The sequence below is a fragment of the Trachemys scripta genome, chromosome 13 (genome assembly GCF_013100865.1).
Source record: "Trachemys scripta elegans isolate TJP31775 chromosome 13, CAS_Tse_1.0, whole genome shotgun sequence".
Taxonomy (NCBI): Eukaryota; Metazoa; Chordata; order Testudines; family Emydidae; genus Trachemys; species Trachemys scripta.
In genome coordinates this window covers 28,939,129-28,953,515 of record NC_048310.1, presented here as the reverse complement: position 1 = coordinate 28,953,515, position 14,387 = coordinate 28,939,129, and the positions used below count along the sequence as shown (strand labels likewise).

Genomic DNA, 14,387 nt, shown 5'->3' with positions numbered 1-14,387 from the left:
AAGGGTTGTGGTGGAGTCTCCATCACTGGAAAGTTTAAATCAAGACTAGATTTTTTCTAAAAGATATGCTTTAATTCAAACAGGATTAGTTCAGGGAAGTCCTGTGGCCTGTGTTATACAAGAGGTCAGACTACATGACCGTAGTGGTCCTTTGGGCCTTATAATCTATTAATATATGACTAACACGATCTCTGATGTGCACATCCTTGAATACAGCAGCAAACATAGCAACTGATACCTCCAAGCCTCCCTCACTGGAATTGTCAAAAAATTGAATTTTTCTCCCTAAAATGAATACCACATTCCTACCAGCAAGCTGACCTGCGCAATGTAGTCCTGACATCTCCCAGGGACGCTATTTTTATGTGCTGAAGTCATATGGACATAGAACTATAAACATACCATTTGTCCAATAATACAATATAACATCACAATTATTTCTATATCCCTAGGTACACATGTATCATCTTTTACTAGTGTGCACTAATCTGTATATGCCAGACAAACGAAGTGAATGGAAGTATTTCATACAAAATGCATGATGAATGAGCCAGTGCATGTGGATCCAGGCATCAATCACTACTAACTTTCCATAATTTTTAAGTAGTCAGCTAAATTAACCTTTTAGAAAATCTTTTCTTCCCTCAGAATGTGTGCTACCACTACTAAAATTGCACTATTGTTGTGCATGTGAAAATCAAAACCAATTTTTCATCAGAACTCTCAAACGTACTGTTCAATACAGGTTGCAAGAATATATTTTTTTTACAATAAGAAAAGGTTCCCCCCACACACACACACTCTCCATGTACTCCCAAACAGCCAAACTTTTTGCTTGAACGTTAAAAAAAATTCCCATTCAGGCAGAACCTGCATAACATACTTTTATGCTCTTAAATCCATTTTTCATGCTTCATTTGATTATTTAAATGAAACTGGGGATATAAAGAGACATACATTATTACATTTTTATTGTGTTGATATTCAGAGTTTCATTGATGTGCTTATTTTGTTAATTTTATGACATTGCTAATTATCATTTTGACAGGTTTTTAGTAATCAAGTCAAAGTTTGAAAAATTAATTTTATAGTCAGTGAACAATGCTGATAATAACAATGTGCTTATATTTCTGCAGGTATTTAATTAGGAGTTCCTTATTTTAAAATAACTGAGCATATAGGTCTTAAAACACTGAAAGAAATTCTTTGCCACTTTCCTTTAGCAAGACCAAAGAGTATTCAGACCCTTGAGAACCATAAAATAATATGGCTACATATAAACGGGCAGATTTAAAATTTGAAATTCTCATATAGCTATATATTATCATCATGAGTGAAATCCTGTCTCCATTGAAGTCAAGGATTTCATTCATGATTGTCTGTTCACAATGTAAGCAATGTAAGCAAATCATACATCTAACTTTAAAAGAGCTAGACTTGTGACAGAAACCAAGATAATCCAAGTTAAAGTTGGCATTGTCTGTAACTTGCAGTGTTGTTAAAAAAAAAAAAAAAAGTATAACTATGGGAACGGGATTAGGTTTATCCTGCTTGTAAACTATAAGAAAAACGACTCAGGGCAGATAGCCACTTTCATTTTGAGGTAACCACCCACTAAAACAACAAACTAATTGGATGAGGAAGTCAGATTTAAGCAAGACTTCCTCCTTCCTTTCTGTAAAAATAAAGAGCTTGTCTGCTACAAGACAACAGACATGTTTTTCTGTGTTTTGAAAATAAAAAGCAAGGCTTGCATTGCAATCTCATCACCCTTGAAAACTCTTCAGAAGCTCAAAGGTCAGCATTTTGTGTGTTATATTTTGTAATATTAATAAGCATTCAATTAAATAACTTTGAATGGTATTTTTCAGTATAAATATTACCATGAAACAACCTGTTTAAAGCAACAGACTGTCTTTGTGAATGGTAGTGCAGATTTCACTTTATTGTGCTTTTAGATGTTAAGGTAAATAGTAGTTTAATGATTAGTTTAAATAGTTTAGATTAATTTTCATATGTTACAATGACAGAATATTACTTCATATATATATATATGTATGTATTATACTTTTGAACACAATGAACAATGAAGTTTGGGCCTATTTCATCACCATAATGGCACCTTTAGAACCATTGTATTTATGGGCACGTCAGTATTTCCATTATACAATTTTGTTTTCAGAGGTTTATATCTTGAACATAAATATCACTCTGCTGTATATAAACTTGCAACTCAGGAGGAAAATCTAGTTTAAATTTGGTCAACCATTTTTAGTTTACAGGTGTTTAAGGTAAATTTTATAATTTAATCTGCTTTTTGGAGATTCTTATGGTCACATTCCCATTTTTAAAAAGTAAGGTTTTTCAAGTATATAGTCTATAAAATGAAGTTGTTTCTCTGGGAATTCAATGCAATAAATCAAACTCGGTTGACTAACTGAACATTCAATAACTGGCTATTTTGAATGTGCAATGAGCAGTGATTGACAAAGACTGAAAGAGCAGTGAAAACATTCATAGAAACATAAGAATGGCCATACTGATCAGACTATTGATCCACCTAGCCCAATATTCGGTCTTCCAACAGTGGCCAATGCCAGGTGCTTCAGAAGAAATGAACAGAACACGTAGTCATCAAGTGATCCATCCCCTGTCATCCAGTCCCAGCTTTTGGCAATCAAAGGCTAGGGACACTCAGAGCATGAGGTTGCATCCCTGCCCATCTTGGGTAATAGCCATTGATGGACCTATCCTTCATGAATTTATTTATTTTTTGAACCCTGTTATAGTTTTGGCTTTCACAACATCCCCTGGCAAGGAGTTCCACAGGTTGATTGTGCATTGTATGAAGAAGAACTTACTTTTGATTGTTTTAAACCTGCTGTCTATTAATTTAATTGGGTGAGTCCTGGTTCTTGTATTATGTGAAGGGGTAAATAACTTTTCTATATTCACTTTCCCCAAACCATTCATGACTTTATAGTCATCTATCATATCCCCTCTTAGTCGCCTCTTTTCCAAGCTGAAAAGTCCCAGTTATTTTAATCTCTCCTCATATGGAAGCTGCTCCACACCCTTAATCATATTTGTTGCCCTTCTCTGTACCTTTTCCAATTCTTATATATCTTTTTTGAGATGGGGTGACCAGAACTTCACGCAGTGTTCAAGGTGTGGACATACCATGGATTTATGTAGTGGCATTATAATATTTCTGTCTTTCCTTTCCTATTGGTTCCTAACATTCAGTTAGCTTTTTTGATTGCTGCTGCACATTGAGCAGATGTTTTCAGTGTACTATCCACAATGACTCCAAGATCTCTTTCTTGAGTTATAATAGCTAATTTAGACCACATCATTTTGTATGTATAGTTGGGATTATGTTTTCCAATGTGCGTTACTTTGTATTAATCAACATTGAATTTCGTCTGCCATTTTGTTGCCCAGTCACGCAGTTTTGTGAGATCTCTTTGTAACACTTCTCAGTTTGCTTTGGACTTAACTATATTGAGTAATTTTGTGTCATCTGCAGATTTTGTCACCCCACTGCTTATCCCTTTTTACAAATCATTTATGAATATGTTGAACAGCACTGGTCCTCATACAGAACCCTGGGGAACACCACTATTTACCTCTCTCCATTCTGAAAACTGGCCATTTATTCCTACCCTTTGTTTTCTGTGTTTTAACCAGTTACTGATCCATGAGAGGACCTTTGCTCTTATCTGCTTACTTTGCTTAACAGCCTTTGGTGAGGGACCTTGTCAAAGGTTTTCTGAAAAGCCAAGTATACTATATCCCCCTGATCATCCTTGTCCATGTTTGTTGACCCCCTCAGAGAATTCTAATAGATTGGTGAGGCATGATTTCCCTTTACAAAAGCCGTGTTGACTGTTCCCCAACAAATCGTGTTCATCTATGTGTCTGATAATTCTGTTCTTTACTGTACTTTCAAACAGTTTGCCCAGTGCTGAAGTCAGGCTTACCAACCTGTAATTGCCAGGATCCCCTCTAGAGACTTTTTAAAAAATTGGTCACATTAGCTATTCTCCAGTCATCTGGTACAGAAGCTGATTTAAATGATAGGTTACATACTACAGTTAGTAGTTCTGCAATTTCATATTTGAACTTCAGAACTCTTGGGTGAATACCATCTGGTCCTGGTGACTTACTACTGTTTAATGTATATGTTTGTTCCAAAGTCTCCTCTGTTGACATCTCAATCTGGGACAGTTCCTCAGATTTATCACTTAAAAAGAATGGCTTCATTGTGGGAATATCCCTTACACCCTCTGCAGTGAAGACCAATGCAAAGAATTAATTTAGCTTCTCCACAATGGCCTTATCTTCCTTGGGTGCTCCTTTGGCACTTCAATCATCCAGTGGCCCCACTGATTGTTTGGAAGGCTTCCTGCTTCTGATGTACTTTAAAAAAATTGCTGTTAGTTTTTGAGTCTTTGGCTAGTTGCTCTTCAAATTCTTTTGACCTGTCTAATTGTACTTTTACACTTGACTTGCCAGAGTTTATGCTCCTTTCTTTTTTTCTCAGTAGGATTTTACTTACAGTTTTTAAAAGATGCCTTTTTGCCTCTAACCACTTCTTTTATACTTTGTTATTTAGCACTGCTGGCACTTTTTTGGTCCTCTTACTATGTTTTTTAAATTGGGATATACATTTAGTTTGAGCCTCTATTATGGTGTTTTTTAAAAAGTTTCCATGCAGCTTGCAGGTATTTCACTTTTGTGACTGCACCTCTCACTGCATCAGGGGCCTGATCCAAAAACCTTTTGAAGCCAATGGACTTTGAATCAGGTCCCTGCCAAGGAGAAAGGGGGAGTTTTGGGGAATTCTGCTTGCCCAAGCCAGGGCAGCTCTCCCTCAGCACTTTCAGTAGAGTGGGGGAAGCTGCATTCTCCTCAATTCTGCTCCACCTTACTGACAGGGAGGGATTAAAGTAAGTGCTTTTGCAACCTTGTAAATGTCTACTGATGCAATAGACTGCAAGAGAGTCCATGAAGGAATTCCCCCACCTCTAAGTACAGCACTGCATGATTGTACACAAAGATCCTTAAATTATGCAGAAGTGAGAACCAAGCAGTCTTGACTAGCTCCCACTTCCTAAACATACTGCAGCAGTTCACTCTCAATAACATCTTTCACTAATCTTTTGTTTTACTGCAGGAATGGGAGCTGTGACTTTTTAAAGTAACCTATATTATTTGTCTTTCCTTCTTTTTTAGCCAACCTGTGAGCAAAAAAGTTCATCTCACATAACTGATCAAACACAAATCACTGACAAAGTTGTTATAAGTTTTTAAAACCCTTTCATCACAATGATATTATAAATAGTTATTTATATTATAGTAGTGCCTATAGGTCCCTATTAGGGAGCTGTATTGGAGTAGTGCCATATAGGAGCTAGGGCCCTATTATAATAAGCTCTCTACAAACGTATAGTTTAAAACACACATATGCACACACACAAAAAAAACCCCAAGTCCCGCCCCAGAGAGTTTACAAATCTAGATTGTGACAAGACACAGCAAGTAGCTAAAACAGACAAGCAAGGGAGACAGGAGGAACATGCTGTTACATAATAAATAGAAAACTTAGTAATTCACCGGCCTAGCCATTGACAGATTCAGGGGTTCATCTCCAATGCAGCAGGAGGCATAACTTCCAGTTTGGGTAGACATTCACATAGATTGACTGAGCTAGCGTGCTGAAAACCAGCCGTGTTGCTGTGGTGGCACAGGCAGCGGCTTGGGCTAGCCGCCCAGATACCTAGGATCTCAGATGTGATTGAATGTACTCAGGCAGCTAGCCTGAGCTACTGCTTATGCCGCCACAGCTAGACTGTTAAATCTTGGGGGGTAAACTCTCCAGCAGTCTGGCTGTTTCCCTTAAGGCCTTCCAGAATTTGTTCCCCTCAACAACTGATCTGTGGCCAAGTCCAGAAAACTTTGAGGCACAATACAAGAGATGAAATCCTGGCCCCACTGAAGGCAATAGCAAACATCCCATTGACATTGATGGATTCAGGATTTCACCCTAAATACACATATTATTTGGCATAAGTTCTTGCTTTTGTCTGTCTGATCTTAATTCCTGACAAAATGACCATATAGGTCCCAGCACTCTTATTGGCAGCTGCAGCATTCCTTTATTGCTATCCCATGTGGATATTTGTAAACAATGTCTGTTTCTTTAACTTTGTGTCTAAGCACATAGGTGTTGAGGAATTAGCAGCTCTGTAAACTTCAGCCCACTGACATCAATGGGAATCTTTTCATTTATCTCAGTGGGGGTCAGATCAAGCCCTAACTCAATAAAACAAACAATTATCTAGAATAGACTCTGGGAGACTTCTAAAGCTCTTAATGTGTCTGGTGATGAGAAGTGCATGATTTTGTATTCCTTCTGCGACAGCTTTGCAATGGACAGAGACCAGCACCACACAGCAGAAGGAGATCAGTGGGAGCCTGTAACTGACATAACTACATGTTCTGCAGCCGCTCAGTCAGATGAAGAACAAAATGAAATCGAAGCTGAAATTTCATTTCAAGTTAACAATGACAACCCAGAAACTGCTGCTCTCTCAGGTTAGGACCCACCATTTATTTACTTATTTTTCATGGAGCTATCAGTGCTACATGTCTCATGAGTTACAAACAGTGCACTTGATTCACTCCTGCGTTACTCCAGTTTTACATTGTCATAATTCTACTCAACTTGGAGCTACACAGGAGTAATGCAATGGCAAATCAGTCTGTGTGTGTGTGTGTGTGTGTGTGTGTGTGTGTGTGTGTGAGAGAGAGAGAGAAAGAGAGAGAGAGAGAGAAGCACAAGCTTTTCCTTTCAAAAGTCTTCTTCAAAAACTTACTCCATTCTAAACTACACAGTTAGTTACCATGACCATCTGGTGCCTCTTAGGTGGCCTATACGAAATAAATTGGTGCTCTCAGTTTAGTTCTCACATACACCATAAAAATCTGCCAACACATTGCACAGAGACCAAGGAGAGAACAGGAATGAAAAGTGAATGACCACTTCCACTCCATGGTAGTAGTCTCTTCAGGCCAGGGTGAAGGCACGCTATGGTATGGTGTCTGGGAAGGTTTGCACTGAACTTGTACAATGGACTAAGAACTCCAATGCTGTCAGTTGTGCAAATACATTTATTGGTAATTTCTTAAAGGTATGGATTTTATTTAAAAGAAAACTGACTATTCGTGTTTCTTTCTGTAATGCTGTCATGAACAGCACACCTTCCTTAAAACCATACATTTAGGAAAGGCTGGGTCAAACCCTGAGGAAGAGAAACTCATTTTAATGGTATTTTAACCTAAAGAGCAGGTTAAAAAAAATTAAACTATTTAAGGGACTTTCTGGGTACCTACAATTTGAATGTGAAAAATAGAAGTGTTTAGTGATTTCCTTCTTATCCATTTGTGACCATGCATTTACGTTGTTTGCAATGCTGAATAATTTGCTCATCATGATCTAGGTTGTCTAGACAAATAATTTCAGTGATGGAAAGTCCAGATATGCCCATATGAAAGAGCAGTTGTAGTGATGTCCCACATTATCCACATTGCTGTACCATAGCTCACCTGAACAAAATTATCAGGACTGGATTCCAAAGACAGAAATGTCCTTCATTGCTAAAATCTAGTCCCAATTTCCCCGTAAGTTAACTTCCCAGCCTATTATATCCCATTTTTACATTTACAAATGATATTCTGGCTTTGGTTATAACCTGTAGTCTAGATTATAGCTTGGACCATGTGTACAAAAAAAGGAATTGGGGCAGTAAGAACTCCCTTTTTGCTCCTGTGCTGGCTACCTTGAGCCAATAGAAGGGGCAGAGTATGGATGAAGTCTTGGCTTCACCCCTCCCACCCCCCAGTCATCAACCCAGAGCACATGAGCAGGTGCAGGGGGTTTCAGAATTTGCTGCAGATATGAGCCATCCATATACTACCCCTTCCCTTTCTCCCCTGCCTCCCGCCCCCCCCCCCACCTCGACCCTCCACTGCCCCAGCAAAAAGTAAACAGGAGGACAGTGTGACTCAGAGGCACATGTGAGTCATGATCTCCCTGTGGCTACTCCTGGGAGAGTGCAGCTTGTTCACCTATAGTGAACTCACAACCTAGCTCTACAATATGCTTGTAGGATATTTTTTCACCATGTTTTTTTCAGGCAAAGTTGTTGTCATCAGGATTTTACTAACAAGCTTTACTAACAAGCCTTCATATTTTACAGTAGACTAGATGAGTTTAATTTTGTGTAATCAGTTTATTTTCTTTCAAATTTCAGAGTAACACAGTGTTTACAATTAGATGACCTAAAGCTGTTCCTATTAGCTGTGAGCTATCTTATTTTATCAGTCTTAAAAGTAGTGATATACACATTATTCATGCAATATAGTATCAGAAATTCAATTCTCCACTTTCCTGGTGAATGTACATGGATTTTCTTCCCAGATGCACTGGCTACAACCTGAGATATTAAATATATTGTTTTAGGTACCAGTAACTCCGCAAGTCCCAGCTCGTCAATGACAACTAAGCAGCTTCAGGACTACTGGAGGAATGAGAAACGCCGCTGTAGACAAGTCAAACTCCTTTTTGAAATCCCATCAACCAGAATTGTAGAACAGTACTTATCTAAATATGTGGTAAGCTAACAAATGAATATGTAACAATTTCATTCACTCTGCAGATGTCTGCACATCATGGGTTGTTACCTGAAAGCCTCACTTAGGACCAGATTTTGCAACTAGGATGACCAGGTGTCCGGCTTTCGACCGGAACGTCCGGTCGAAAAGGGACCCTGGCGGCTCCGATCAGCACCGCCAACTGGGCCGTTAAAAATTCAGTCAGCGGTGCTGCGGCGCTAAGGCAGGCTAGTCTCTATCTGTCCTGGCACCATGCTGCACTCCGGAATTGGCCAGCAGGTCCGGCTCCTAGGCAGGGAGGCTGCGGGCGGGCCATGGGGCTCCGCGTGCTGCCCCTGCCCTGAGCACTGGCTCCGCACTCCCATTGGCCAGTTCCCTGTGGATGAGAGCAGCGCGTGGAGCCGCCTGACAGGCAGGCAGCCTGCCTTCACCCCCACACTGCATCATTTCCCAGGAGCTGCCCTAGGTAAGCCCACACCCCAGTCCCAAGCCTCAATCCCAAGCCCCAACCCCTGCCCCAGCCCTGAGCCCCCCGCAAACCCAGAGCACCCTCCTGCACCCAAAACCCCTCATCCCTGGCCTCACCCCAGAGCCCGCACCCCCAGCCCAGAGCCCTCTCCCCCTCCCACACCCTAACTCCCTGCCCCAGCCCGGAGCCCCCTCCTGCACCCCAAACCCCTCATCTCCAGCCCTACCCCAGAACCCACACTCCCAGTTAGGCCATCACCCCCTCCTACACCACAACCCCCTGCCCCAGCCCAGTAAAAGTGAGTGAGGGTGGGGCAGAGCGAGCCACCGAGGGAGGGGAAATGTAGTGAGTGGGGCGTGGGGCCTCAAGGAAGGGGTGGGGAAGGGTTGGTGGCTCGAGGAAGGGGGCAGGGCTACAGTGTTCGGATTTGTGCGACTAGAAAGTTGGCAACCCTATTTGCAACCCTTGTTCACATTGGGTAGTACCTACTCTTAGAGTAAGGTAGTACTTAAAGCAAGCATGGTTGGCAGAATCTTGCCCTAAAAAAGCCCTTCAACAAGCAGTTCATAATAAAGGCTGCACCAATGGGGAAAAAAACACATTAACAGGGCTAATTTTGTAGGCCCTGTCTTCATTATTGTTATTTGTACCCGATTGTAGCACACAGCAGCCCTAGTAATGGACCAGGATTCCATTGCGCCAGGCGCTGTACAAACAAAACAGAAACAGTTCCTGCCCCCAAAGAGTTTACAATTTAAGACTAAGACAAGACACAGAGTAGTAAATTCATACTGATGCAAGCACATCAAAGCTACACTGGTGTAAGCCCCACATTGTGGCAGTATAACATACCTATAATTTGAGGCTTGCACTGGTGTAAGTACACATTTCCATATGCAGACAAAGCCTAAGGCTCCAATCCTACAACTAGACCAGCTTTGGACTGTATCCTCTTGCACACATAGTTCTGCAGTAGTCATTTAAAAAAAAAAAAAAAAAAAAGCATGAGAGGAGCAGGACAATAGTAAGTGAAAAGAATAAGACATTTCCTGACACTGTGCGATTGTGATTATGCATTTCCACTGTTGTGACATTTCAGATCTATTTATCAACATTAAGGGGAAAAAATCCCCTATTGATCATATCTAAAAAAACCATGTTTTTATTAATCACATTTTTCCAATTAGTGTAAACAATTTGCTCTTTCATCTAACATTTGAATGTCAAGAGGGGAAAACCAACACAATGGGCCAGATTCTGATATCCTTACTCACTGTGCTGAGCTCTCAGGAGACCTGGATTCTATTCTCAACTCTGCCGCTCACCTGCTGGATAACAGTGGGCAAGTTACTCCGTGCCTCAGTTTCCGCAGCAGTGAAACTGGAATGATGCTATTTACCTCCTCTGTAAAGTGAGGTAAACAGATGAAAAGTGCTGAGAACTATGTATTATTATTACTCTCACTGGTATATTGATCCCAGTGGGACACCTCTTGGAATAAGGTGCTATTTAGCATGTGAGTAAAGGTTTCAGAGTCTGGCCTAGTATGATCTTATATTTTCAAAGGAGAGTCACACACTATACATGTTCCAGTTAGATTCTGTTACCCTTGCACAGATTGAACAATATCTGACTTCCTGAATAGTCCCATTGATTTCAATAAAAGTGCTCAAGGAATAAAGGTATCACGTAGTGTGTGTGAGGGTGGTAGAACTTAGCTCTAATATCAATAACTACTTAAAGATATTTCACCTTAAAAAAATTGTTAGGCTAATCTGAATAATGTTTTTATTAGAGGAAATCACCTCTTTTGCTCATGGACATTCCACAAACCAGGGAAAGGGGGAAGGAGGGGATAAGGGATAAATTCATCTAACAGATTGTTTGTTGTGAATTATTCACTCAGATGCCTTTGGTAGTCAGATTTCTTAAATGATCATTTTACATTCTGTGCAATTTTCTTGCTCTCTTGCAATGTTGTTATGAATTTGCATAACCAGTAGGTACTTTATTATCAGCAGGGAGCAGGGCAGAGTATAGGAAAACGTCACTGTGTTAATGAATGAAAAGAGATCAGAGCAGTGGCACCTCAGCTTTAGGAAGCTACAGAGAAGCTTGCTAAAATGATGATTTATCAGGATTAAAATCAAAGGATGGAGAATGTTTTTTACAACAGAATGAGAGAGTTTCTTATGCTAGTATTGGCTTGTAACATCTAATGCCCATTTCCACAAATGAGCAGTTTGACTTAAGCAAACTGTGGGCCTAAATCCATTTAATTCACTGGGAACAGGATGAGATTGTTTGTGAGTAACATCTTGACCCAATCCAAAACCCATTCAGGCTATCTCCTCAGCTGGTGTAATTGACATAGCCTAACTGACTTCAATGGAAGTACATTGATTTATACAGGCGGAGGATCTAGCCCAGGGGTTGGCAACGTTTGGCACGCGGCTCACCAGGGTAAGCACCCTGGCCGGCTGGGCCAGTTTATTTACCTGCTGACACGGCAGGTTCGGCTGATTGTGGCCCCCACTCGCCGTGGTTCGCCGTCCCGGGCCAATGGGGGCAGCGGGAACCGGCGCGGGCGAGGGATGTGCAAGCCGCGGCTTCCCGCCGCCCCCATTGGCCCGGGATGGCAAACTGCGGCCAGTGGGGGCCGCAATTGGCCGAACCTGCCGCGTCAGCAAGTAAATAAACTGGCCCGGCACGCTAAGGTGCTTACCCTGGCGAGCCGCGTGCCAAACGTTGCCGACCCCCGATCTAGCCTAATGGGAGACTTCTTCAATTTTAATGGGCTTTGGATTAGGCCCGGGGTGGAAATCTATTTGAAGAATATGTAGCATCAAAATTCTGTTTTGCAGCTCTGAGAGGTTTTTTTTTTTTTAGTGTCATATTTACTAAATTCATTTTGCTATCAAGGTCAGTGCAAAATTCAGAGAAATTTATTCTCGAGTACTGTTAAATTGTAAATTATTGTATAAAAAGTGTTTCTGCTAGAGGTTGCTGAAGGATCTTGGATAGCAAACAGTTTGTTTTAGAAATGTGGCATTCACTTTTTCAGTATTTATATAAAGTGGTAGGTTTTGCATAATAGGACAATGATTTAGAAAAAAATCTCTCTGAAGTTCCTCCATCTCATTTTTGCATATACCAAATGTCCCCTCCAGCTCTCTCCTCCTCCTTCATAGCATTAATAATGCCCAGAAATCCCCAGAAATATCTGATAGAAATATTTCTAACAGTTATAACCAATGAAAAATATATTAAATTCAATATTAGTCCTGGGAAATCCCTTCAGTTTGCTACGGATGATTGTTTGTAGTAACCATATGTGTTATTAAGGAATACAGTTACATGAATGAACCATAAATTATTTAAAGCACTCCTTCTAAACCTTTACAAGCAATTTGCTAATTTACCTGATTAAGGACCCCAGGTGCTGAGTGCCTTCTTATTGAAATCAAGCTCCTAAGGTGCCCTATATGCAAGCACTACATGCAAACACTAAGTATTAGTCACAACAATCTGAAACAGTAGTGGTTAGGAATTACTGACTCAATGGACACCTATCTCAAAGACCTTGTTTATATTGGGAATATGCTCTAATTCTAGCAACTGATGGCCGGTCACTGATATAGCAGAACCAGTGCTGCACACGGTCATCTAGAATGCAGATCAGCACAATTAGATGTAAATTGGTGCAATTTGCATGAGGGGGAGGCTTTTTCAAGCAGGGACAAACTCCATTGGTGCAAATTGTGGCTTTCCTTGTCTAAGTTTACACCTGCCCCAGTGTCAGTCCTATCAGGGCAAAATCCCAATGCAGACAAAACCAAAGCAAAGTTTAAAATATGTTTGTTAACATTCAGCAAGACTACAGTTTTATGCAACAAGACTGACTATTTCTTGCTACTTGCTTTTTTTTCTTCCTGCCAGTTGTATAAAATCATCATCATCCAGACAGGCAGTTTTGATGGCAACAAAACTGTAATTGAGCGTCGATATTCAGATTTTGAAAAACTGCACAAAAATCTTTTGAAGGACTTTAATGAAGAAATAGAAGATGTGACCTTTCCCAAAAAGTGCCTAACTGGAAACTTCACAGAGGAAATGATCAATGAGAGAAAATTAGCCTTCAGGGACTATCTGGGATTTCTGTATTCTATGAAATGTGTCCGGAGATCAAAAAAATTTATCGACTTCTTAATAAGACCAGAGATGGAGGAAGCTTATGGCTGTCTGAGGGGAGGCCAATATACCAAAGCTTTGGAAATCCTTGTGCAAGTCATCGCTCTGCAGGAAAAATTAACCAAACACAGCCCCGTTTTAATAGTCCCTACACTCTGTGCTGTAGTTGTGTGTCACAAAGACCTGGAGAACCCAGCAAGTGCCTATGAATATGGAGAAAAGGCTTTACTTCGCCTACAGATGCATGGTGGGCATAGGTATTATGTTCCATTGTTAGAGACAATGATCACTTTGGCATATGAACTTGGCAAAGACTTTCTATCCTTGCAAGAGAAACTGGAAGAGAGCAAGGCAAAAAGAGACCAAATAAAAGTGTTTACCCTAAAAGAACTTGCAGTTCGAGAGTATATACAATGAGTGCAAGAAAAGATCACTGATCGTATTTCACTGAATAGCAAAAACATGTGATCATGCTCCCATTGAAGAACATGGACTTCAAAATATGTTTTTAAAGCAATTCTGAATAGAGAATACAGTTTACAAATACAGACAGCAAAAGTTAAAATTCTGATAGTTTTCAATCTAAAAAAGTATGATAAAATATAAAAGGGACACTATCCCATTTCTGTAAGATAATTGTGTACTTACTGCATAGTTACAAGTAACACCTATGCTTACTAAAATGGGAAGTAATTTGTGGGGGGGAAACCTCTTTTTTCAGTTTGTTTATTTTTGACAGTACTTTGTTTATAGCCAGTTTCACGGTTTCATCTGTATAGTCAGTTAAAATGGAACCGCTCATATAAATAAAGTTATGCAAGTGTTTACATATTTACAGGATCATGGACTTTGTTACTGAAAAAAACCCCTATGAACAAAGAAGGAAGGAGAAAATGTTTTAAAAAGAATTTTTCAGGACCTATTATTTAAAGGACACAGTATCAGAAATTAGTTCTTATTTTTTCCCCTGTAACTATGATCGAAGCATTGTCAAAAACTGCTCAGAAATTCCCAATCATTTTCTGACTTTTAATACCATGGGATATGC

General features: G+C 40.1%; 1 protein-coding gene across 1 annotated transcript; it reads left to right on the top strand.

The window, feature by feature from the left end:
- Positions 1–1,676: 1,676 nt before the first annotated feature.
- On the top strand, positions 1,677–14,161 carry SNX20 (sorting nexin 20). Its single transcript, XM_034788467.1, has 4 exons — positions 1,677–1,797; positions 6,428–6,600; positions 8,528–8,679; positions 13,088–14,161. Exons 2-4 carry the CDS (start codon positions 6,435–6,437, stop codon positions 13,754–13,756), a joined length of 987 nt encoding a protein of 328 aa, XP_034644358.1. The 5' UTR covers positions 1,677–1,797; positions 6,428–6,434; the 3' UTR covers positions 13,757–14,161.
- Positions 14,162–14,387: the final 226 nt, after the last annotated feature.

Coding starts and splice junctions, on each gene's coding strand:
- SNX20 (XM_034788467.1), top strand. CDS start 6,435: ATGGACAGAGACCAGCACCACACAGCAGAAGGAGATCAGTGGGAGCCT. Junction 6,601..8,527: donor AGAAACTGCTGCTCTCTCAG/GTTAGGACCCAC, acceptor ATATTGTTTTAG/GTACCAGTAACTCCGCAAGT. Junction 8,680..13,087: donor AGTACTTATCTAAATATGTG/GTAAGCTAACAA, acceptor TCTTCCTGCCAG/TTGTATAAAATCATCATCAT.